At 43.9% G+C, this 26962-nt stretch overlaps 2 protein-coding genes across 2 annotated transcripts in view; one reads left to right on the top strand and one right to left on the bottom strand.

Moving 5' to 3' along the window:
• LOC308609416 (trophinin-like) overlaps positions 1–26962 on the bottom strand; it is a gene marked incomplete at both ends in the record, with an annotated part of 47716 nt that overhangs the window by 11282 nt on the left and 9472 nt on the right.
• On the top strand, positions 1851–25945 carry LOC308608360 (6-phosphofructo-2-kinase/fructose-2,6-bisphosphatase 1-like). The gene is made up of 12 exons (XM_081221339.1): positions 1851–2024; positions 2862–2928; positions 4271–4345; positions 4788–4844; positions 6757–6878; positions 9785–9992; positions 12743–12889; positions 16376–16480; positions 21068–21197; positions 23852–23914; positions 24976–25040; positions 25392–25945. The coding sequence occupies exons 1-12, from the start codon at positions 2002–2004 to the stop codon at positions 25449–25451; spliced, it is 1122 nt and encodes a 373-aa protein (XP_081077465.1). The 5' UTR covers positions 1851–2001; the 3' UTR covers positions 25452–25945.

The following is a 26962-nucleotide window of genomic DNA, read 5'->3' as shown; positions in this document are numbered from 1 at the left end:
CCACAGTTGATGAAATTAATGCCCAAGAGGTGATGTGTCTTGTCTAAAGGCACATGGTCACTAAGTAATGGAACCAGAATATGAACCCACCTCTGGTTGATTCCAAAGCCTGACACTCACTGTGGCAGGTCTGATACTTGGTGCTACTGATGGGAAGAAGAAAGAACCCACATTGGCCCTGTGCTCTCCTCCACGCTCTTCCTCTTATTTCCCTTGACCATACCAACACCCTATCTCTCTGCCCCCTTCCCTCCCTCTCTGCAAGTATTCTCCTCCCCTTCTCCCATTTCTTCTTTCTCTTCATGTACTTTCTCTTTCTCTAATTCACTGGTGAAGAGTTGCCCAGTGGTTTTCCATGTGCCAAAACCCATACTATGCACTGGAGATGCAAAACTGGATGAGATTCACAACCTGTCCTTGAAGATTTCTCCATCTGGCTGAGATGCGTAAGAATACAACATATCACTGAAGAATCCCAGAGCAGGGTACTGAGGGGCCTCACAGAGGAAATCACCTACTGGAAGGCAGTGAAAGCTTCCAGATAGGGTGTATTTGAGCTGGGTGTGTCCCGTGGGAGGAGTAGAACATTGGCAGAAGAGAAGGGAAGAAGGAGGAGTTCCTGTAGGACTGCAGGCTCTGAGGAGCCTCTGCTGAGCATAGGGGCACATGGGACGGTGGCAGATGGGTCTCTGCTCTAATGCACCTGCTTCCCACCTGCTCCACTTGCACAGAGGCCCTCAGAGTCATGTTTCAAAGGCAAAGCTGACCATATTTATAGCCACCAAGGGTTCCCTTGGCCTGCAGGTTTAAATCTAAGTTTCTTAGCCTGTCATTCAAGGCCCTTCACAGTCAGCCCCTGACAGCCTCACAGGCCTCAGTCACAGTGGATGACTCATGTTCTGCCTCCTGCCAATGCTATACCTTTGCTCAAACTCTTCCTCTACCTGGAATGTCTTTGTTCCCCTCTCCCGCACTCCATGTCTGCCAGTAAAAGTCCTGCCTTCCTATAAAGACTGGTACAAATGCTGCTTTATCCAAGAAACCATCTGAGATCACCCCAAGCTTAGTTAGTCTTTCTTTCCTCATTGCTCTTTTGCATGGCTCTGTCAGAGCACTTAACAGACTGGGTGAGAGCTCTCTGTTTGCTGGTTTACTGTTTACTCTCTTTCCTACATACTAGATTGTGAGCTCCTTGGGGCCCCATCATGCAGATCTAGTTCATCTCTGACACCCCAGGACTCATGTCCTGATTCAGAAAGTAGGCATGAGAAACTCTTTATTGGATAAATGAAGAAAATATTACATTACCTCTTTGCCTATTGTCCCCTCTTTCCCCCTTCCCTTCCCTCCTCTCTGATTTTTCACCATTACAAACGAGAAAGTGTGGCCTAAAGAAGGCAATAAATCTAGACTCTCTGTCTTGATACAGAAAATGTAATAACTTTGGACTAGGTTTCAGGAAGCCCAGTCTAGTTATGTCCCAAGCTGACTCAATGTTTGACCCCTGATGACTGATTTTACTCCCTGGGTCCCAATTTCTTTATCTTTCCAGTGCAGTAATGTACAGAGCACAGTAATAATATATAGTAATACTATGGGCATTAAAATCTTTGGAGTTTATGATAAAATGGAATAGTGGAAAGATCACCAGCTTTGGAACCAAACAGTCCTTGGTTTGAATCCCAGCTCTCCACTTATTAACTATGAGAGTTACTCCCTTGATTTCCTCATTTATAAATGGGAATGATGATTCCTACTTTTCAGGGTTGTTGTAAGGAGTAAATGAGCTGGTAGCCATAATTTGAAGCTTTGTAAACATATTATATAGCTACCAACTATACCTTCTTTTACCTCTGAGCTACCTCCCAGAAAGGACATTATTTTGCCACTGGGATCTTCCCAACCTCTTCACCAGGGCTCCTGCTTTCAGTGTTTAATTTAGGCCAGTATCGACGAGAGGCAGTGAGCTACAAGAACTACGAATTCTTTCTCCCAGACAACATGGAGGCCCTACTTATCAGGAAGTGAGTACCTAATATTTTAAAGACCTGTGCTGCCCCCTGGCTGAGGGAGGCCTTTGTTCAAATGATGGTGGAGTAAGGCAGAGCAACTTGGGTTAGCAAAGAGTCCACCTAGAGTCTCAAAGGGTGGTTAGGACAGCCCTTCTAATATCTTAACTGAAGCTTATTTCTGGTCATATCCATCCCCTGCTTAAGAACTTTTAACAGTTTCCTACTTCTGACAAGAGAGAGTGGAAACTTAGCCTAGAATTTAAAATAAAAGTCTCAGTAGCTTGGCCCACTCCAGTCTCATCCATTCAACCTCAAGTTGTCTCTCCTCTACAAGACTCTGAGCACTTCCAGAACAGAGCCTGGGTCTCATTTATTGATCCATATCCTCTTAATAGAACTCAGTAAAGAGTAATCACTAAATAGATTTTTGTCAAAAGCATAAATACATTTCCACATTACTACCTGTGCTTGCCCTGTTACATATGCCAGGAATGCCTTCTCCTTCACAGACCATATATTCAGGCTCTTCTTGGGTTCAAGAACCAATTCAGCTTGAGCGCTATTAGTTTAAGGTTTGGAGCCCTTAATATTATGGCTCTGTCATTAGTCAACTTTTCCTGGGTATGTTACTTTATACCTGCACCTAAGATGTCTACACAGAGCCATTTTCAACGGTGTGATCTCTCTGTGCTTGTACCTAGAATATAGGAGACCCTTTGTAGATATTCAACAGATGAATAATTTAATGTAGGACATCTGAGAGATAGTGCAAAATATAATGCAGAAAAATAGAGAGGAGCCCATTTTGGGTATAATGGTTGTTTCTGTTTCTTTCTTTATCTTTTTCAGGCAATGTGCCCTAGCAGCCCTGAAAGATGTCCATAACTATCTCAGCTGTGGGGAAGGTCATGTTGCGGTAAAGAAACTTGCATTTTTTCTTAGGTTTCTGCTGGGCTGGAGAAGAGCTAATATATATTGAGCAGTTACTATGTTCTAAACATTATTCTAAGCACTTTGCACATATTTATTTAATTTCCATGCCCCCCCATGAGATAGGTATTGTTATTATACTCCATTTTATAACCCAGAAGAATGTCATGCAGAGAGATTAAATAATTAAATATTTTACCAAGGTGGCAGGCCAGAACTGGAATACAGGTTGTATAGCTCCAGAATCTACACTCCTTTTTTCTTTCTTTAAAAAAAAATCTATCTATCTATCTATCTATCTATATCTATATCTATATCTATATCTATATCTATCTATATATATACTGGCTGTGTCAGGTCTTAGTTGCGGCACATGGGATCTTCATTGAGGCATGCAGGATCTTTTGTTGCACCACGCAGGATCTTTCATTGTGGTGCATGGGCTATTCACTGTGGTGCACAGGCTTCTCTCTCATTGTGGCATGTGGGTTTTCTCTTCTCTAGTTGTGGCGCACAGGCTCCAGGGTGCATGGGCTCTGTAGTTGTGGCACACGGATTCCAGAGAGTGTGGGCTCTGTAGTTTGTGGCATGCAGTATCTCTAGTTGAGGCACGTGAGCTCAGTAGTTGTTACACATGGGCTTAGTTTCCCCGCAGCATGTGGGATCTTAGTTCCTTGACCAGGGATCGAATCTGCATCCCCTGTATTGGAAGGCTGATTCTTTACCACTGGACCACCAGGGAAGTCCCCAGAATCTACCTTCTTAACCAGTATACACTACCACTCCATCCCCAAGAATTCAGCAGGGCTACACTAGAATTTGACTGCAATACAAACATTTTTAAGTTCTAGAGATTTAGCTAAACATTTAATCAATTTAATCTCATAGAACTTTGGGATTTGCAAATTCTAAAAGGGCTTCAAAGAGCTCCAAAGTGATAGGGAAGGAAGAAGCTTCACCTAGGAGTTGAGAGAATCAGTTCCAACTCTGCTTTGTCAGAGTTTGTGACAGTTTGTCTCTCTGTGACGTTGGTTAAGGCAAACCCTTCCTCTAAGCCTCAGCTACTTTACCTGTAAAATAACCCTAATAAAACCCCACCATTTTCCTCTTGCTTTATTATGTCTACAGAGTCTGCTACATTTCTGGGCAGGCAGTGAGGGCTCAAAGAGTGCTTGAGAAATTGATATAAGCCATTTCCAAATCCTTCAAAACCCTGTTCAAGTTTTATCCCCTTCTGGAAGCCCTCCACTTAGCACAGGGATTGTCAAAGAGTAGGCATTCTATCAGAGCCAGATTCAGAGCAAACCAATCTCATCGTGTGCCTCTAGGTTTTTGATGCCACCAACACTACCAGAGAACGACGGTCACTGATTCTGCAGTTTGCTAAAGAACATGGTTACAAGGTAGAGTAACTCTCCAACTCTTATCTAGAGCCTACTCATTTAACAAACACCAAAGAAAGGCAACCCAGGGGAGGCAGAGTTGCCAAATCAGCTACCATAGGGTCAGAATTTTAATTTAGTTGTAGGGCTTTTCAGGTCACAGTTAGAAACAGCAGAACAGAACAGAACAGGAAAGAATAGGTGCCACATTCGGCAATGGAAGATAATTGCTGACAAGCTGACACTGTGGGGGTGGGTATGAGGAAGGAGGAGAGAGAACTACTACAATTCAGGGCCAATCTGCCTCATAAAACTCAGAATCCTGAAAGCACCACTGTATGAAATTATGTTGTCAGAGATACCTCTAAAGATGACTCAGAGCCATTGAGAAGGGGTCAAGCTATGTTTGACTCCTACCAAACATAATTCCTTGCTGGAAATCTTTCTTCTGTTTCTTTTATAGGTCTTTTTCATCGAGTCCATTTGTAATGACCCTGACGTCATTGCAGAAAACATCAGGGTAAGGAGCACCAGTCACCTTTTCTTCTTATTTTGTCTCAGACTTAGATCATACCTAGAAATACCTCTGTGCAGTTAAAGGAGGTATCTTCCCTGAGCTTCTCCTCCCACTTCCTATAGGAAGTATTCCCTGACCATCCTGGCATACAATGATTCTGTGAAATTCCTTTAAGTAGTGGAGAGGAAACTAAGGTTCCAAGAGAAGTAAGTTGTCAAGGGTTCATACAGCCAGGAAGAGGTAGAACTGAGACTGGACCTCAAGCCTGGATGTCTGCCTTGAAAGCTCTTTTTTTCTGCCCCACAATTCATATCAGCGCTATCACTGCTCTTTTCTACAGTTTCTAGGCATGTGGTCTAGATTTAGATCACTCACTACAATTTATTGTTCCCTATTTCATTAAATTACTGTATCTTGGGGACAGAGGAGACCTTAAAGCTCACCTCCTTCAACACTTCATCAGAAACTTTAAATCTTAGCTAATTGTTTGTGTAGATTTTCTCTTTGTACCTCCAGTGTGGAAGCTCATTGCCTTCATTAAGTGCAGTCCAATCAATCTGAATCCACCTCCCTGTAATTTCCACTCAGTGGTCCTAATTTTGCCTCTTGAGGCATAGAATATGTCCAAGTCCTCTCTTTCCTTTTCATCCATCCACCTATCTATCCATTTGTTGATTAAACACAAATTGAATACATACACCTGGGCTGAACCTTTCTGGGTACTAGAGACAGAAATACATAGGGGAGAGCCTGGCCCTTGAGCTCACAGTCTAGTGAGGGAGACGGACAATTTTATAGACATAATTCTGTGAGATCAGTGGTGAGATGAAGAAACAAATGAGGCTGTGGCAGCACAGTGTTGAGGACCTAACCTTGCATGGGAAGGCTTCTCAATGAAGGTAATAGCTGACCTTCATCTTGAAGAATGCATAGGAATTTGGCAAGTAAAGAATGGAAAATAGGGGGATAGCACATACTAAGTATGGCATCTATGGAGAACTAGGAATAGCTTAGGTTGTCTAAAGCAAAGTATGTGGAGGTCTAGAGGAGCAATGGGAGAGGAGGATGAAGAAATCATCTGGGGCCCAGTCATAACACGCCATGAGTCACCTGCTAAAATATTTCATACTTTGCCCTAAAAGATGTGAGGAAATGGTGAAGGGTTTCAAGCAGAGGAATTCCATATTCAGATGTGCATGTTAGAGATATCCTTCTGGCTGCTAGTATGGGAAAGTAACTAGACTATAGACAGTGTAACCAGTCACAAAGCTAGAGTGAGCATCCAGGAAAGAGAGAATGGAGGCCAGCTGGAGAGATATTTAGAAGATACAGTGGGGAAGATTTGGTACCTTCTAAAAGGTGGGGGATGATAGAAAGAGACACATCTAGGATGACTCCCAGATTCATTTTATGCTCAGGTGACTTGAGTAGATGATAGTGACATTCAATGAGATGGGGAATGTGGGTGGAGAAGGTAGATATATTAAGGGATTAGGAGTTGCCAGCCCCTCAGAAATCTAAAGCCAATATATGCCATGTTATCCCAGTAAACACTCAATACATGTAAGCCATTATGACCCCTGGCCAAGATCTCCTGTTCCTTTTCTTCAACCATTTCTCACACCACAATTTCCAGGCCACTTATAAATGTTTCTCTTAAACAGTGTGTGAACTGAATATAATGTAACAGACCTTGTTTGAGCACACAGGGATAAGGAATGAGGAGTTAACACAGTTCAGATTCTCTTCAACTGACTGATATTTTTAAACTTGGGCAAGACCCTTTCTCCAAGTCTCAACTTCCTCATCTTTATGATGAGGAATGTTGTACTCAGTAATCTCTAAGGGCTCTTCTCAAGGGCACTGTCAGAGTCTCTGTCTCCCATGGTTCTTCCATCTTTCTCCCTTTGTCCAGCAAGTGAAACTTGGCAGCCCTGATTACAAAGACTGTGACCGTGAAAAGGTTCTGGAAGACTTTCTAAAGAGAATCGAGTGCTATGAGGTCAACTACCAACCCTTGGATGATGAACTAGACAGGTAAGAACCCAGAACCCCAAAGTAAAGGTCAGGATCCTTAGCCCAGTTTTGATGTCCTGTAGGACCTGGAGGAATGCCTTCCTTCTCTGGGCCTCAACTTTATTTGTAACATCAGGAAACTGTACTTGATTTGTCTTCAAGGGCCCTCCCAGCTCTAATTATCCATGAGGTGGTGATTCCTTGATGTGTAAGGTATTCATAAGGGGCTTGAAGTAGTGTTTTCCTGAACAATATGGACATATTAGGACCCTGATCTCAGGGGGGAAATATGTCTCTCTCCTGTGGTTGTTGCTATTATGTTTTCAAAAGTATTCTTCACACATGGATGATATTTCAGCTTCCAAACATGTTCACCATTTTTGTTTCATTGAATCCCCTCGGCATCCCTGTTAAGGAGGCTGAAATAGGTCTTATGATCATAAATTTTCAAGAAGAGGAGATTGCATCTTAGAGAGCTGAAACCACTTGCTCAAGCTTCCACCACAAGTCAGGAGGTAGAGCTAGGATTCTAACCACATATTCTGTCTCTTAATCATGTCTGTTTTCACAACACGCATGTACCTTCAATCAATAAGTATTTGGATTCTTTGGGCTATGGTGTACATCGGGGCTGTAAATAAGGGCAAGAGAGGTAGGTTCTATCCTCCGGTAGCTTCCATAGTGCTTTGACATATGGGAAGATACATTAAAAATATGAAACTTTCATTCACAATACCAACTAAAGATTGGAGAGGTGTTAGCTGGCAGTACAGGGAAAATGTGAGTTTTAGATGTAGGGTATACCCAGAACCTCACTTTCTTTCAAAATTGATTGTGATGAGAAGATACTCTGGTCACTCAGACCCTTTGGGCCCCAAGTAAGAAGTATAAGGAAGCTTCTAACAGTCATCACCACCCAAAGAAGTTTAAAGAGCATCCTTCCAACTTTGTCCAACCAAAGTCCCCAGGGGTGAGCATTGTTACTGCCTCACTTCTTAGATGGGGAAACAGACCCAGGGCAGGGCAAGGGCTTACCTGAGGCCACACAATGAGTGAGTAGAAGAATATATACTCAAATTCTTGTCTTCAAACTTCCATCATAGTTATCCTCCTCCCACATCCCTATATCATAAAAAGTGTCACATGAGGCTTAGACACTCAGGACAAGGGGCAGGACCTTGTGTACAATTGTGAATATTGTTCACTGTGCCAGGTCACAGGTGCACTTGCTTTTCTCACCAAGACGTGTACTGGAGTAGGGGAAACTTTTTCAAATTTCCACAAAGGCACTGTATGGGTAGTAGCATATGGTGGAAGAAGTTTGAAGGAGGGGAGCTAAAATGAAAGAACAGCATTGAGAAAGCCCCTAGCCTTTGGCCTAGACTGCTGCAGGTACTTGGTGTTTGATGAATCAGTTTGGGTCTGAAGGCAACTGATTCTGAAAGTTGGCTTTATCTAATCGTTTTTCCATCAACAGTCATTTACAATCCATGCATCAAGGCCTACCCCTAAGCTGTACTCTAGGAACCCAAAGAGGGAAGGGCTATCTATCTCTGTTCTGATAGAATGCCCACTTGGTTGAGGAAGACAATGAGTATGCAGTTGACCAGAATTGTGGGGATGGTAAAGCAAGTGTGGTGGGGGAACACAGAAGAGGGGACCCAGTCCAACTTGGAGGAAAAGTTCTGGAAGAACATGTTTACCCAGTAGGTGGACTAGACATGCGTTTAGGGCACCAGCAAGGTAGAGTCCACCAAAAATAAGAAAATAAAATCTTGAAAACTTTTAATAGATTGTATTTCAAAAACAGCATCAAGGTAGTCAAAACAGAAAAAAATATAACCAGAACTCAGTAGAACTTTTTCATGTTATAATATAGCTTATAATTTTTATTTTAAATTACACATGATGGGGGTAAGCATTAGCTACTATAATACTTTTGATATGAAGTACCTTTAAATGACTTCACATGATCCTGGGCTCAAAGAAAACTTTCTAAAGAGAGTGAATGTACTGGTTCTTTAAGGATGGATGCATAGGAGCTCAGCTTTGGAAATCAGGCAATTAACATATTTGCAAGGAAAGAGAACAGTACCTTGCAATGGCCTAGTTAAATCTGAATAAAAGTAGAGGAGTACAGAGAATATTTCAGCAAAAGCATTAAGGCTAGAATGAAACAGAGAAGTTATGAGCATGGACATGGAACACTGAGGTGAGGCAAAGCAGGACCAGTGTATGAATGCACCTAGAATGTCAGACTAAGCTACGGAATTTGGAAGTTCTCCTAGAGCCACTCAGGACCTAGTACCAGGAACAAGGCAACAAGGCTACATCAGATATTTTCTACTTAGGTTCTGAGAGTCATAGATGAGATGGTTGGAGAGTTTGACATTAGGCAAATCAATTCCTCTCTCTGTGTTTCAGTTTCCTCACTTATCAGAGATAATAATCTCTGCTTCCTAGGATGGTTATGAGGACTTATGCACTTTGAAGCCCCCACCCCTGCCAGATGCATACACACACACAAAATGGTCAGCAAATGCAAGTGGCCTGTGAGATGTTGGAGACAGTCAGGGACACAGAGGATTACTGTTTCTCTCTGAGTATGTCAGCAGTGTGAACCACAAAAGAGAGAACCCTAGATGCCTGAAGTGTGAGGAGTGAAAGTAAAAAGACAGTCTGGCTCAAACTGAGATTGAGGAAAGGAGAGAAAAGGAGATGGTAGCAGGCAGTGAGCTCCTCAGAGTGGCCAGGAACCAAGTCTCTAGAACAGGCACCCAGAACAGGGCAAAGTAGAGGAAAGGTAGGTGAGAGCTGGGTTATAGAGGAGGCTTGAAGGCAGGGTGTGTGGTTGGGGCTTTCTCTTGGGATCAGCCTCTCCACCATCAGCCCCTGAGCTGCCCTTGCTCCTGCTTGGGTTGGCCCAGCCACCTGTCCTACATCAAGATCTTCGACGTGGGCACACGCTACATGGTGAACCGAGTGCAGGACCATATCCAGAGCCGCACAGTCTACTATCTCATGAACATCCACGTCACACCCCGCTCCATCTACCTATGCCGGCACGGTGAGAGTGAACTCAACCTCAGAGGCCGCATCGGAGGTGACTCTGGCCTCTCAGCTGGGGGCAAGCAGGTAGGGATGGCCCCATGCACTCAGAGGTGTTGGCTGAGCTGGTCCAGGTGGGCTGCGGGTTGGTGGGGTGGCTGCTGCCTGGGTCCTGAGGATGGGGGGACTCAGTGGCAGGATAAAAGCAGGTTCTGGTCACTCTTGCTCTTCCACCCCATCAGCCACTCAGTTTTGACCCATTGAATGGCTCCCAAGTGCCAACAGCATCTGCAAGTCCGATGGCTTGGTCCTGGTGCTCCAGCCCTTCCTAGATCTGGCTGCTCCTCCAGCCCCATTACAATAAGCACCCTCTCTCCTGCCTGACTGGTCCCCTCATCTTTCTCACAACTCTGTGCTTTTGCTTGTGCAGTTTCCCCACCGAGGCTGTCCTCCTCTGTCCCCTCTGTCAGCTGGTGACCGTCATTTGCACAGATACCTGCCTTAAAGTGTCCCACCTTTGAATCCGTCTTCTCCTCCATTACTCAGGGCTGATGCTACTCCCCCAAACCCCCACTACAGGTCATCACAGGGTCAGCACTTGTCCCCCACCAGTTACCACTTCTTTTCTGCCCTCCCTCCTCCACCCCTTCCAGGACCCATCTCCTGCTCCATGAGCTGGTCCAGGAAGCCCTCCCTTGTCCTTTCCTGCCCTCCTAGGCAGGTCACCTGGGCTCCATCCCCCCCACTTCTGGCCCATCTCTGACCCTCACGGTGGGAGTCTCTTTGTAGCTGAGAATAGTGAGCTGCACATTATGGGTGTTGGCCAATTATAGAGACACATTTTCCTATGTTTGGCCCTGTTCCTGGGCTTGTTAACACAGTTATTGTTCTTGCTGGGAGGATGGTTTGGGGTGGAAAAAGTGAGAAATGAGGTGCAGGAGGGAGGGAGTGTCCTCTTTTATTGGACACCTCTGCACATTCACTGCACCATCTGCTTCCACATGTGTGGCCTCATTTAATCTTCACAACAGCTCTGTGCAGTGGCCATTACCGTCACTGATTTATGGATGAGGAGGCTGAGGCCCACACAGGAACAGAGAGTGGCCCTTGGTCACACAGCCAGTAAAGGACAGAGCCAGGACTAAAAACCAGGCCTTCATGCTTGCTCCTCAGCCTCCCCCACTGCAGAGCTGGCAGTGTCACAGGCAAGGCATCGCACCGGAAGGCCTGGTCCTCCTGGATCATTTTCTCTTACTTTCAGACTGGTAGCCTCCCCTCGAGGTAGACTGTGACCTCTGACTCTCGCCTCTCTCGCAGAGTCAGAGACCACTGGAGGAGCCACCTTAGCCCGAGGCACCACCTACAGCCAGGGGTCTCTTGGTTAGGGCTGTCCGTGGCTTTGCCTGCACAATTTAGCATCCAGTTTGGACACGTGGCCATCTCCACCCAACATGCCTCCTTGAACAAAAGTGTGCGCATGTACATGCACATGCTTGGCCCCAACCTTCATGGTAAAGGGCACAGTGCACCATGCATTGTTTACAAAGCAGCTTCCCATCAACTGTCACCCACCACCAATCACAGTAGCTATCACTTACTATGTGCCAGGGAATGCTCTGGGTGCTCCCTGTCCACTATCCAATGTGACACTCACAGAGACCAGGCTGAGTGAGCTAATGCTGTTTGCATTTTATAGGCAGGAGATATGAGGCCAGAGATGGCCAGGGACACGTCCGAGGCCACACGGGCATAACCCCCATCGCCTGTCTCCCAGTCAGGACTCCTTCCACCAGAGCACACTGACTGCTGACTCATAATCCATAATTAGAATGCGTGTACACAATGCCTATATTTGTACATAAAAATGTGTGCCTGTAACTGTACATTTGCGCAGATGTTCCTCACACACCATCTGTGATGAATAACACGCCTATATGCAGAAGAAAAGTGAACCACTTGCTCATCTGGGCTCCCACAAACCTAAGTGGTTCCTTTTGGTGCTGTCACTGTTTCCCTCACTGGACTGGCCATGTCTTAATAACAGGGCACCCCAGTACCCAGCACATGGCCACACACACTCAGTAAATGTTTGAATGCCCTTAGAACCTGGGTACCAGGTCCCCTGCTCAAACAATGAGAATTCACAGCGTCAAAGAGAAAGGTACCCACATCCCACCCCCATACACTTCCAGACCACACTCAGAGTACCCAGGACACTAGAATTTCCTGCCCAGAGTCTGCTTCCATTACCTACATGGGCATATCCCAGAGTCTGTTCACCTGAGAAAAGGCCACGTCACAGAAGTGTTCACCCCTAGGCAAAGGGGTGGCAAAGGGGTTACTGTTTGTGTGTCATGGAGATTGGTGGAAATATGGTGTGGACAGAACTTGTTCCTGTGACTGGATTATCCATAAACGTGTACTCAAGGCACCTAGGGGTGCAGGATGGAGCAGAAATGGGAAAAGGAGGCAAGTAGACTATGAGTGGAGTGCTTCCATTTGTACTTTTGGCCCAGGCTCCCCAAATGTTAGAGGTGGGCTGTTTGAATGAATGAACAATCAAGTAGGAGGTTCTGTGAGCAAACATCAGTGAACGCACACACACACATATGCACATATACAGACATAAATACACATATTCTTCTCTATTCCCTTGGTCCTTAGTCACATGGGCAAGAGTATGACTTTTTATAAATTGGGAATATTTAAACTCTACTTTTGCTTGTTCATCGTCACTCCATTATTTGTGGCAGATCTGAAATTCTTCTCATGGTCACCCTGTCTTCTTTCATCTCTCTCTCTCCCCTGCTCTCCTCCTTTGCTCCCCTACTCCCCAGTATGCCTATGCCCTGGCCAACTTCATTCAGTCCCAGGGCCTCAGCTCCCTGAAGGTGTGGACCAGCCACATGAAGAGGACTATCCAGACAGCTGAAGCCCTGGGTGTTCCCTATGAGCAGTGGAAGGCCCTGAATGAGATTGATGCGGTGAGATGGAGGGGGATGGATTTCCCGGTGGATGGTGAGGCTTGACTCTAGGCTTATCCCCTGGATTGCCTCTACTCTGGCTCATATGGGGAACCTAATTAATTCAACAAACATTTCTTGCGCTAAACACTGTCTGTGTCTTGGGGATCCAGTGAAGGCCAGAACAGACAAGGTATTTATTCTCATGGAGCCCAAAGGCAGACCGTGAATAAGACATTGCATTGCATGTGACAAAAGTTTGTGAGAGGGGAAGTGCAAGGGACTATAGAGTCTCAGAAGGTGAAGGTACTCTTGACAAGACAGTGGTGGAAGATTTAGAAGGAAAGCTTCCTAGAGGAAGCTGGAGATGAGACAAGAAGCAGGCAAAATGGACTGGGGTGAGGGGATAATTTTAATTCGAGAAATAGGGAACAGTTCATGTGAAAGCCCAGAGGTGAGAAGAGAGCATGGCATGTTTAGGTAACTGAGGAAAAATAGCAGAGAGTCTGGGACAGTGAGTGTGAGGTCTGGAGAGAAGGGAGATGAGGTTGGAAAGGAAGACAGCTTATAGGGCTTTATAGTCCATGTTGAGGGATTTGGATGCTGCCCTAAAAATGGGAAGCCATTGATGTGGTCTAAGTCAAGGAGGAGTAGCCTGAATGTGATTCACATTTCCTTAAAAATAGACCATTCTGGTCATGTGTGGAGACTAGGTGAGCAGAAGGCCAGAATGAGAATGCATACCAGTATGGAGATGGCTGCATGAGTCTAGGCAAGAGGTGAGGGTGTGATGGCCCATATGTATATTGGAGATGAAATGAAGAAGAAAATTTTGGTAAATATTTCATCTGACCCTCATGACATGGCAGTCTCTCTTTAGAGTCAGGTTTTTCCATGAGCTTTTTGAGAAGGTGTTTCCTCTCCATTGTCTCACCTGCACCATAGGTACACTGACAACAGGTTAGACACTAAAGTAAAAGCTTCACCACAGATGTAGATAACTTGTATGTAGGTAGGTTAACCTGATTGCCTGCTAGATAAATACAGAGAAGTATGTTTGTGTATACATAATACATATATGCTTAACTGTAGATGTACAGAGACACACATATTTAGAAAGGGGATATACAGAATTGTTATACATATCACATATATTTGTTATAAAATACATGCAAGCAACAGTTCATCATAATTGTTCAGTTATTGTTTGTTTCTGGCCCACATGTGGTGTAAACATTTATTGGATACCTACTCCATTTCAGGCTCTGGAGTACTGCTGGAGACAGAGATTTGTTCCTGTCTTCAGTGGGTTTTCAGAAATAAACCAGGGTAGACAGAGGAATGCAAAATAATGTGTGTGATACAGGCTCTGATGGGTTAGAATGTGGGCACACAGATGTTGGGGCAAGGCATCTGGCCCAGCCATGATCTGCCTAGAGGAAGTGATACCTAGCTAAAGCCTAAGGGGTGAGTAACAGTGAGCCAGAGAGAGAGGATCAGGAATAGTATGTCATGCAGAGAAAGCAGAATAAGCAAAGAGGGAATTGTGTGTGTGTGTGTGTGTGTGTGTGTGTGTTTGTAGAGCTACTAAGGTCATAGCAGTGCAGATGGAAAGGGAAGAAAAAGGAATAGATCTGAGAGAAATTTAAGAGGAAGAATCTCAGGAATTAGCTATGAGGGGATGGGTAAGGAAGAAGGAAGAATTTAGAATGATGTCTAATTTTCTGGTTTCTTTTCCATTCAGTGATATATTAATAATTAGATATATTAATCTAATAACATTAGATTAAATTAATCTATTTAAATTACTATATAATCTAAATAATATTAATTAATATAATAATATATTCCATTGATTGAGTTTTTAAAATGTGCCTTGTACATTCTGTACTAGTCTCTTTTACATATATTATCTCTAATATTCAAACTACTGTTATGAGGTAGTTATAATTATCCTTATTTTGCAGATGAGGAAAATAAAATTCAGAGAAGTTAAGCAATTTTCCTTGTCAGTAAAGTCAGTAGCCACTTCCACAGGCAACAGGCTCCCAGCATGCCTCAGAATAGAAAGTCAAAGACAATTTGGAAAGACCTTGTGTATATACAGGGTGCACTTTCTCCTATGGACAGTGTCAGTTGCAGGTTTGCCACTGCCTGTCTTCTTGTAGGCTGGGGCAGGGTTGAACCTAAACCCTAAGGGAAGCTTGGTTGACAGCTCAAAAGACAAAAACCAGAGCACATTGCTCCCCTACAGGCAGGTCTACTTGGAATCTACACAACCAGAAGGAAATCTTATAAACCCAACATCACTTCCCACCTCTACCAGCAGCCACCTCACTTCTGTGGATTTCTCAGTGGGAACTCATTATCTGAGCCCTTGATTCCTTCTTTGGGTGTGGAGATTGTATCTCCCCAAGGACCACTCTGAAACTGTTAGGAATTTACTAATTCTTGCCTTCTGAGAAGTCTGTGGATACCTGTTTCTTTATCTGCCAGAGGTCCTGGAGCAGAGGTGTGGGCAGGAGGGATGGGAAATGCTATAACACAAGAAAACACTGCTGTGGATGTGCGTACACACATGCGCCTGCCTACACAGTCACAGACATCCACCATAGGTATGTTTACACTCACAGACATGCACTTCACAGACACATGGACCCAATAGTCAAACACAAGTTCCCTCTTAGATGCATCTACCAATCATATTTGCACCATTCATGCACACACATACATACTTACAGACAGACACACCTAGAGATACATATCACACTCACCATAGACACACATGCAGTCTTTGCATATATCTACATCACATAGACACATAGAGGCATACCGGGGACATATAAACAGTACAGACACATAACCTCAATCATATTACCACAGATTAACGCAGACCTCAGACATAGGTACACAGATACTGACACATATAATCAGGGACATACACACTCACAGATACACATACCACAGACACACTGAGACCCACATGGAGGGACAGACCACAGAGACACCCATGCAGGCACATTCTTAGATGATCAGACAGTCTGCATACACACACACTCACACCAATACACTATACATCTGCTGAGACAAATACACAACCAACAGCATAGGACCTTAAACATACCACAAATACACACCATAAGCATGATGCACACACACAGATAAACACAGTCACAAATCCCCACAAATTTATAAAAATACACACTCATATATACAATGCACACCTATAAACCTATTGGGACAACCATAGAGAAACACCAGATACCCACCATACACTCAGCCTGAACACACCTATACACATGCACTCATTCTCACATCCACACAGCTATACACCTTGTGCATACATACACACATACATTCAGACAACAGACGCAGACCTAGAGCTGTGTTCACAGAAACCCAGGTGCTTGTGTGCTAACGTTCCACAATCATTGGCTTCAGAACTATGGTAGAGGCTGTGGGGATTCCAACTTGTGAATACTTTTGTCCCCAAATAATTTTTCTCAGGGTGTCTGTGAGGAGATGACCTACGAAGAAATTCAAGAACACTACCCTGAAGAATTTGCACTACGAGACCAAGATAAATATCGCTACCGCTATCCCAAGGGAGAGGTAAGGTTTGGAGGGGTGGCCAGACTCTTAGAACTCCTCCCCAGTATCTCTATTCCAACTACCAGGATTCCATATTTTCCTAGACAGCTTTAAAAACAGGGTAAAGCAAATTTTGCAGCATCTTCCATCCCACAAGGCACATGATTATCTGGCCCTTGGCTGTCTCATTCTTAGCTATAGACAACTGATTCCTCTTTTTTTAAAAGCTACACATTTGCCTGATTATTTTCCTGTCTTCTTTCAGGAGGGCTCACTTTGTCCTAGACTTTGTCTTTGATACCCTTACACTAAAGGTATTTGAAATAGTTCAATATACTCTAATTTCCTGACATCTTATTGCCAAGTTGCCTAAAGCTCCAGCCTCTCTGGACTGTGGGTTGGAGTCCCAAGGGACAATGGCTAATGGTTTATCCAACTTCTTTGCCACCACATGAACCAGACTATCAGTTCCCTATTCCCATGTGAGGTAAATCCTCGTTGTTTTCAACCCAGTCTCCATTTAGCCAGTTCCACATGTTAGAATATTTATTAGTCATACTCCATTTCTGATACAGATTCCAGGGAACAATTATCAGAAAGCAAGATATCAGAGAAGAAGAAACAATAGATATCCTGTGTTACAAAGCGCTTTCACATTTGTATTTTCATCCTCAAAAATGACATTATGAAGTCAGTCCGACTTTATATATGTTGAGGCTATGTTGTTAGAGGCATACAAATTTAAAGCAATTATAGACCGCCTGGAGGGGTGGGATGGGGAGGGTGGGAGGGAGGGAGATGCATGAGGGAAGGGATGTGGGAACAGATGTATATGTATGACTGATTCACTTTGTTATAAAGCAGAAACTAATAAAAAAATAATAATAATAAAAAATAAAGCAATTATAGCTCCTTAGTGAATTGTATATTTTATTATTACATAGTGAGCAAGCCTCTTTCCCCCTAATAATGCTTTCTGCCTAAAAGTGTATTTTATATGATATTAATATAGCTATATAAGATTTCTTCTGGTCAGTATTTGCCTAGTTCATCTTTAGTCATTTACTTTCAACTTCTCTGTGTATTTTTGTTTTGTTTCTTATAGACAGCATATAGTTGACATTTATTGGTTTTAATAAAAACTGAAAATGTATGTCTTTTGAATGGTAAATTTGGTACACTTACTTTTATTGTAATTACTGATTTATTTGCATTTCTTTCTATTATCTTATTTTGAGTTCTCTAGGCTTAGTTTATCTTTTCTCTTTTCCTCCCTTCTTTAGAATTGATAGAGTTTTTACATCTATATTTGACTTATACAATCTCTTTCCATTCTTTTAGAGTTACTCTTAACATTTTAATATGTGTGATTGACAAAATCTAAAAATCAATGTCTCCACCCACCCCCTAAAACAATATAAAAAGGTTACAACTCTGGTCACTCCCTCTCTTAACTTACATGTTAATTGTTGTTTTGTATTTTACTTCAAACTTGTGTCTTATCCCTCAAATGACTTATTATTGTTATTAATAAATTTATTATTGTAAGCACAACTTACTAAGTAGATGTTGATTGAATTAATGCTTACTGAAGCACTTCAATTTACAACAATCTATCAGAATATATCACTATTTTTTCCTATAATACCAACATATTATATTTTTTAAGTTAAATCAATATTACCAGAGTAGAATTATTATAAATGCTAGACAAAATAGAGCTACTTCCAAACAATTAATAAACTTTGTACCCACATAGATGGATTTTTTCTTTTTTGAAAATTTTATTGGATTATATTTGATTTACAATGCTGTGTTACTTTCAGGTGTACAGCAAAGTGATTCAGTTATATATATACATATATTCATTCTTTTTCAGATTCTTTTCTCATAAAGGTTATCACATAATATTCAGTAGAGTTCCCTGTGCTATACAGTTGGCCCTTGTTGGTTATCTATCTTATATATAGTAGTGTGTGTCTGTTAATCCCAAGCTCTTGATTTATCCCCCCCCCCCTCAGTTTTCCCCTTTGGTAACCATAAGTTTGTTTTTTGATATCTATAAGTCTGTTTCTGTTTTGTAAATAAGTTAATTTGTATCATTTTTTTAAAAAATAAGATTCCACATATGTATGATATCATATGATATTTGTCTTTCTCTAACTACTTCACTTAATATGATAAGTGAAGTGAAGCATCCATGTTGCTGCAAATGACATTATTTCATTCTTTTGTATGGCTGAGTAATAGTTCATCATTCATATATATATATATATATATATATATATATATGTACCACATCTTCTTTATCCATTCATCTGTTGATGGACATTTACCTTGCTTCCATGTCTTGGCTATTATAAATCGTGCTACAGTGAACATTAGGTGCATATATCTTTTTGAATTATGGTTTTCTCTGGATATATGCCTACGAGTGGGATTGCTAGATCATATGATAGTTCTATTTTTAGTTTTTAAGGAACCTCCATACTGTTCTCCTAGATGGATTTTATATAGTTGAAAAGGGGTAAAATCACTTATCCAATTAAAATAAAATTCTTATTCGCTAAAAAATAATATTGTATACAGTCAGTCTTTATTTAGATTTAACCACATATTTACCAATTCCGTTGATCATTCTTTCTCCTTACAGCTCAAGTTTTCCTTCTGAGTTCAATGTCTATCTTCCTTTAGAAGTTTCTTTAGGAGGATCTGTTGGTAGTAGACTCACCTTTCTTTTTGTCTAAAAATGTCTTTGGTGGGGGGTGGTCCTTAATACTAGATGGTATTTTAGTAAGGTATAAAACTCTAGGATGACAGTTTTCTCTCAGCACTTTGGAGATATTATCCTCACTGTCTTCTGGCTTCTAACATGGTTAAGAAGTCTCCTGCAAGTCTAATTGTCATTTCTTTTCTCTCTGACTGCTTTTAGGGTCCTTGAGTCTCTATTGCTTTTAAGTTCCACTCTGATATGTCTACATATTAATTTCTTTTCATTTATCTTGCTTGGGGTTAATTGGACTTCCTGAATCTGAGGACTAGGATTCTTCATCGATTCTAGAAAATTCCCAGACATTATATCTTTAACTATTCCTCCCTCATATTTTCTCTATTATCTCCTTGAAATGCAATTAGATGTGTGTTAGTCCTGTCTCTATCCTTTATGTCTCCTAACTTCTTATTTTCAATCTCTTTGCTACATTCTGAGTAATTTCTTCAGCTCTATATTCCAGAACAGTATTTCTTGATTTGTATCTAATCTGCTGTTTACTCTATCCATTGAGTTTTCCATTTTAATGACTATATCTTTCATTTATAGAAATTCTACTTAGTTCTTTTTCAAATCTAGATCATATATTCAATAGCATCTTATTTCTTCCTTACATTTTTGATTCAATCTTTTATTTCTTTCAAAATCTCAAGCATATTCACTTTATATTGTGGATCCTTTATCTTAAGTTGTTAGGGTTCTTGTTGTTTCTGCTTATTTTTACTCATGATAGCTTATTTTCCTTGCATGTTATGTGAGCTTCAGTTTGATGAAAATTTTTCTGTGGGAATCCCATGCAGTCTGAGTTGAGAGAATCCAGAGAGAATTTCCATTTGCTTCTTCCAGACACTCTTGGGAGCTAACAACTTAAAATCACTTTTTATTAAATTCTCAGCTTAGCATTTTCTAAAACACATAGGTAGTATAATTCTGAACCACAAATCCACCTGAGGATAGGCTTGTGGTTATACATTCTTACAGGAGGCTTTTCCAATTTTTTTCCACCAAGATTCAGGCAGAGACAGATATATTTTCTTACTGGTTCCCTTTGCCTGTGGATATATTTTTTAGTTTATAGTTTTGCTGAGGATGTAGTCCTTTGAAGGTCTCAGATTTTTGTGAGTCTCAGTCCCAAATCTCCACCTCGTACACAGCTAAGGCCTTGTCTCGTGTTTCTATAAGGTTTTAAAAGCTCAAGGCTTGGGCTTCCCTGGTGGCGCAGTGGTTGAGAGTCCGCCTGCCGATGCAGGGGACACGGGTTCGTGCCCCTATCCCGGAAGATCCCACATGCCGCGCAGCGGCTGGGCCCGCGAGCCATGGCCGTGGAGCCTGTGTGTCCGGAGCCTGTGCTCCGCAACGGGAGAGGCCACAGCAGTGAGAGGCCCGCGTACAGCAAAAAAAAAAAAAAAAAAAAAAAAAAAAAAGCTCAAGGCTCTTGGATACTGTGATTGGCAAATGCCCTCATGGGAGTTGTGGCTTCTATATCAATTTATCACTCTTTTTTCCAGCTTTTCTTCATTTTGGAACCATATATTCATAATGTTTCCTTCATTTTCTTCAAAGATCAGCAGTGCGGACATTTATTTTATCCAGATTTTCTAGGGAATTTTAGTGGAAATTTTATTATTGTTATTTACTCCACTATATTGGTTGCCCCATTTAATAGATGAGAAACTAAGGCCCTAAGAAGAAAGTGAGTTGCCTGAGGTCATACTGCTGGACCAACAACTGAACTGGCACCACAGCCAAGTTTTCCTGATTCCTAGTGTAGAGCTCTTCTCCTCTGGGCAAATGTGCCTCATCTTCTCTTCTTACCCAAGTGTTTCTCTCCCTTTCAGTCCTATGAGGATCTGGTCCAGCGTCTGGAGCCAGTTATAATGGAGCTAGAACGGCAGGAAAATGTATTGGTGATCTGCCACCAGGCTGTCATGCGGTGCCTCCTGGCCTACTTCCTGGACAAGAGCTCAGGTACCACTGTTCTCTCTGATCCTGGCATGGGAGCTGCATGTGAGCTGAGACCCTGACACCAGAAATTAGTGGTTTATATCTTAATAGTTAAGAGCACAGGATCTAGAACGAGGGTGCATATGTTCAAGTTCTTGCTCTGTCACATAATACTTTTGGCAAATTACTTTAACCTCTCTGTTCTCAGTTTCCTTATCTGTAAAATGGGGAGAATAATGATGAAGTTTAAATAAATGAACATATTTAACATAAAGAGCTTAGAACAGTTCATGACACAAAGTATGGGCCATATAAGTGTTAGCTGCTATTATTAATATCAGTGTTATTCTGAGATAACATTTTCAAAGCCAACCTTAACAGTCTGCCTCAGCCTGAAAAAGCTGAGCCAGTATTTGTCTCAGGCATGCTGTTCTCAGGTGGAATGGGACCTCTTGTGACCTCTTGATTTTGATTATAGGTTTCTGTCTTTGCTATAGAGATGATTTTCCCAAGATATTGATGTTTTCATTTAAAATTTTTAAATGATTATTTCTTTTTATAAAAAAACATCTAGACATTTTAATTTACAGAGTATCTACACTGACTACAAATACTGAAATGCAAACTGAGGCAGCTGGCCTGGCAAGGGACTGTTGTGTCACATTCAGGTGGGAAAGTCCATTTCTGACATGGATGCTGAAGCATTGACATCTCCAGGATACTGGAGGGAGAGAGTGTGAGGACAATACAAAGTCATATTTGAAGTGTACAATATCCTGCAGACTTGGATCTTTTCTATGACGCTGGCTTCCAAACAAAGGGCACTTGTAATATGGAGTCATCTAGAATTGGAACCCTTGAGACTTGAAAACTTGACATTGGACAAGTAATTTCCTCTGCTTGGTCCTCAATCTCTTCAATGGAAAAAAGATGACAGGGTTTGGGGTGGTGCTGCTAGATTTCTGATACTGTCCACATCTCTACTGCTCAGTACTATTTTTGAGACTGTGAGGCCTGCCTTGTAACCCCAACTGTGCAGAAGAGGAAATAGAAGCTCTGAGGGATGAAGGAATTGCCCAAGATCACAGGGCTCAGTGAGGCAGGGAGAGGTACCAATCTCAGGTGCATTCCAGAGACACCTCACTTCAGACACATGTGAGGTGCATGAGGTGCATGCATCTCCTGTTTGCACACTGCTTTACCCACTTACTACCCACTTTCATGCACAGGCCATGCCAGCTTCTCACAGCTGTCCTAAGAGCTGGGCCAGGCAGGACTGGGCACATGCTCTTGCCCCTATCACTCAGGTGAGGAAACTGAGACCCAGAGAGATGGTGTGACTGAGAACTCAGACCCATAAGACCTCAGAGCTGGGTCCAATCCTGTGCTATGAGAGATAGGAACTTTGGGGACCAGAAAGAGAAAAGACAGGGCTGAGGTCACTTGTCCAGGCAGTGGCAGAGCTGGGTCAGAGACCTCAGGCAAGTCGCTTCCCTTCTCTGAATCTATTTTGTCATGTGTGAAGTGAGGAACAGTAACTCGCGCAGAGTATCAGTGAGGATGGTTTGAGATAGTGCACCAAAAGCACTGGGCCCAGCACCTGAAGATGATGGTGACAAAGGCAAGGAGGAGGAGCAGACTGGTTGCCCAGGGAATTGCCAAATCTTATGTTTCAGGAGGCTGAGTGGGCAGTGGCGGGCCTTAAAATCCTAGGGTGAACCTCAGGGACAGGGAGGCCATGAGGGGTGGGGTTCTGGCTCAATGAAGGGAGATGGGGAGCTGTATAAGTGGCCTGGGTGGTCAGGAGGTTGGGTGTCTGCAGAGAAGAGTGAGGTGGGGGTGTCACCCCACAACACTGTGAGTCCCTCGAAGGCAGTGGCAGCAGACTGCAGTGGGCAGAGCACACATTTGGCCTCAAAGCGTCCTGGGCTCGAGTCCCAGCACCGCCACTTCCTGGCTGTGGGACATAGGGCAAGTGTCTTCCCTCTCAGAGCCTCAGTGTCCTCATCCATGGAATGGGCCTGATCATCACCTCCTATCAGGGCTGTCTGGTGAATGTCATCAAGGCCATATGAGTAATTGCATGTGAATATTCAGAACAACTTTATACATAATCCTCAGTAACTGGAAACAAGTGAATTGGTGAATGCTTGTCCATCAACAAGTGTCCCAGGAGTCAGAGGGCACAGGCCTGGGCTGGGGAGAATGCTGCGGGAGCTGCCAAGGTGCATGTACACCTCAGCCAAGGCCCTGGCGCATAGTAGGGCCTCAGAAAACACTTGCTGAGACCTGTTGTGGGCCTTTGTGGTGGGGGAGCCCATGGAAGGGCTGAGGTTGCGGCTGGGAGGGAGGCCTGCCTTGGTCTCATGTTTGCCCTGTGGGTGAGGAGGTCGGCCACCTCCGAGGTGACCATCCTCAGCATCTGGGGGACTCAGGGTCTGTCCGCGATCCCCAGGGCCCTCCTTCCTCCCTGCTCCTGAGGCCGCCTCTCTGCTCTCTTCCTCCCTCCCCACCCTGCTCTCAGCACTGTCTCTGAAGTGTGTGGGGGAGCAGGGCCCAGGTGAAGACAACCATGGGGAAGGGGGTGGAAGGGGAGAGTGCTGCAAGCCTGGAGGCCCGGGGAGGTGGTGCCTGCCCCAGCACCCTATCTCTGAGGGCTGCTTTCTCCTCCTTTCTAGATGAGCTGCCTTATCTCAGGTGCCCTCTGCACACAGTGCTCAAGCTTACACCTGTGGCTTATGGTGAGTCCCCTACCTTCATCTGGGGAAAAGCACATAGACACCATGAGCATGCCTGCAGTACCTAGCATTTTCCCAGCAGAGTCCTGAGAGAGATTTCCTGCGTGCATAGTTGGATGTCTTGGTAGAGGCAGAACTGGTGGTAGCAAGATGAGAATGAGGAAGGACTGAGGTGGCCTCTAAATCTGGGACCTGGCCCCAGCTTTCTCTGTCTCTACCAGAGCACCAATCATACAGCACAAAGCTGTAGAAGAGAGGGTCCCCAAAAGGGTCCAGATGAATAAGTGTATGTTGGGGCCAGATTTGAAGAAAGGGTTCAAAGACCAGCCCGGGCAGTTGAGACTCTCTTTGGGGGCATTAGTCAGCTCTGGAATGTTCATGAGCAGAGAAGAGACAGACTCAAATCTGTTCTGGGGTATGAACAGGGCAGATGGTGTACTGAAGCCTGGATTAGTGTTCAATCCACAGGGATGGAGCTAAGGGGGCTTCCATAGGCATTGGGCCTCCTCTGCCCACTCCAGGCCCCAATGATACCACCCTCCTCTTTCTTCAAGCTTCCTAGAACTCCCTTGTGACCTTCCATACCTCTGATGTTGCCATAACCGTATAGCTCTGGAAATAAACTTTACCTGGGACTGGTCACCCCAAGGCAGAGGACCCAGGGCTCTTCCACCACTTTAGCACCTAACACAGCTGGGAGGATCCACAGATCTCCATTGTTATTATTAGGTTTCTGTCTCACAGACAAGAGCTGGGGAGGGGTGCAAAAATCATCTCTTGTCATCTCTCATTCCCATTGACAACTGGGCAAGGGAGGCTCAGAGAAGTCTGAGACTATTAGGGGCAGAGCTGGGGGGATGCCCCGTTCCTGTCTCTTAGGCCTAGTGTCTTCCCCTGACATCACACAAGTGGTCTAAATTCCTCTCCCTAAAGGGCAGTCACAATCTGCACACAGCGTGGAGCTGGGGGTGTGGGTGGTGATGGGTGGAGGAGGGAATGACACCTCAGGGAAGACCTGTGCTTACCTGGGTGGCTTATGGATGAATGGGTTGCTCTTTTCTGAGGCTGCAAAGTGGAGTCCATCTACCTGAATGTGGAGGCTGTAAACACACATCGGGAGAAGCCTGAGGTAGGTGAGGGACACTGTGGCCTAAGTTGGCACGTGGTGAAAGCACCCTCCCCTGCAGAAAGGCAGCCCCAGTCCCACAGAGCTTGGGTGTTTCCACCAACATGTAGAATAACCAGCACCCAGAAATGCAGGAACCGCAGCCCAGACTCGAGGCACCATAGACACCCACAGCTAGAGCAACCCTGCCTAAAAGGCCTCTGGCTGAGGTTCGCCCAGGCTTGCCTGAGAAGAGGGTCAGGATCCAGGCTTGGCTGAAAGAGGGGAGCCTGGCAATGAGGACAAGAGGCAGGGAGGGGCGGGGGCTCCACACTGCTGGCTGCTTCCTGCTAATACTGGGTTCTCTCCTCTCAGAATGTGGACGTCAGCCGGGAACCTGAGGAAGCCCTGGACACCGTCCCTGCCCACTACTGAGCCCTTTGTAAGACATAAAACTGCCTCTGTCCTCGCTGTCTTTCACATTTAGGAGCTGCTATTGTTGCTCTTCTCTTACACTGAGAACACTCTGGAGTTGGCCTCACTGAAAGAGACCTGCTTCCAGTGAAGAAACTCTCCTCAGCTCCAAAACAGGTCTTGATTTCTAGCTACAACCAAGGAGCTGTCTAGGTCAGGATGAAACTTTTTCCTTCTTAATTCCTATTCCCTGATCAATAAAGACTTCTCTTTCTGCCTACAAAAGGGGAAAGGAGGTCATTGTGCGGCTTTTCCCACAAGATCCTCTTAAGATCCTGACCCTATGAAATGGCTCTGGTGCTATCGGTGTATGGACTGGGTGAGAACTTCCTGGAAAGAAGGGCTTTGGAGTAATGCCTCCAAATTTGAGGGTGGAGATAGGTCCATGTGAGTGCTTATGGCCTTGTTACTTCGTGGGCAACATGGCTGGGAACATGACACCTTCATCCCTACATTCAAAGAAGAATCTGCACTCAGACCACAGTTTTCCTTCCTTCTCCAACTCTTGTTGCCATCCTGAGTGATTTCACTGTCCATATAAATGATTCCAACAATACCCTGGTCTCCTAGTGCCCTGCCCCCTCAACTTCAGTGAGCATCTTCCCTTCAGCCACTCACTCCTTGGTTGGCATCATCTAGATTTCTCTCCAGTCTGACTTCTTAAATACAAGCATCCCACTATCTGACCACTGGCCCCCCAGTCCTTAAAACTCTCTGTGTCATCCACAGGATCCCTAGAAGCATGCCTCCCACACAGCAGGCATGTATGTAGTATTTCTTGAATGAACAATATTTGTTCTTGTACTGCATCAAGAGTATAGTCCTTTGATTCCTCCATTATCTCCCAATCCACCAGTCCTCTTCCTCTTCACTGTTCTTCCATACCTGGCCAGCTTGGATCCTACATTCTATCTCTTCAGCCAATCTCCATGCAGCTACTGTGGGCAGATAGCAGCAACCCAGTTGCGAAGAGACAGACTCATACACCCCCTGCCTTTGTTTGTCCTTCCATCACAACCACCAGCAAGACCCAAACCTAGTATAATCCACATCGCCTTTTTTATTGGGATCACTGCTTGAAGCAAATCTACATTTATCTCCTTCTAGAGCCACCCTTAAATCCTGTTCAAAGTCAGGGTCACCCTCTATTCTCTGGTATTCTATCCATCCCACCTCCCCAAGGATGGGTTGACTCAGTCAGTTCCTGACTATTCCATATCTATATCCTGCCCTTCTCTATTGGCTTTTGCCCCCACAGTCTATGCAACATGCTCAGGTCTCTCTCCTATCCCAAGAAAATCCTCCCTTGTTCCCATGTCCACCTTTAGTTACGTCCCTCTATATCCCTCCCATTCTTACACAAATATCTCAAAATGAATCTATACTTACTCTCCAGAACTGTCTCCCTTTGCCTTCTGTTCCAGGCTTTCCCCTTTTACATCCTGACTTAAGGTATTATCCCCTTGCCTGCT

Source organism: Mesoplodon bidens, assembly GCF_964165515.1.
Source record: "Mesoplodon bidens genome assembly, chromosome: X".
Classification (NCBI taxonomy): Eukaryota; Metazoa; Chordata; class Mammalia; order Artiodactyla; family Ziphiidae; genus Mesoplodon; species Mesoplodon bidens.
This window is presented reverse-complemented; position numbering and strand designations above follow the sequence as displayed.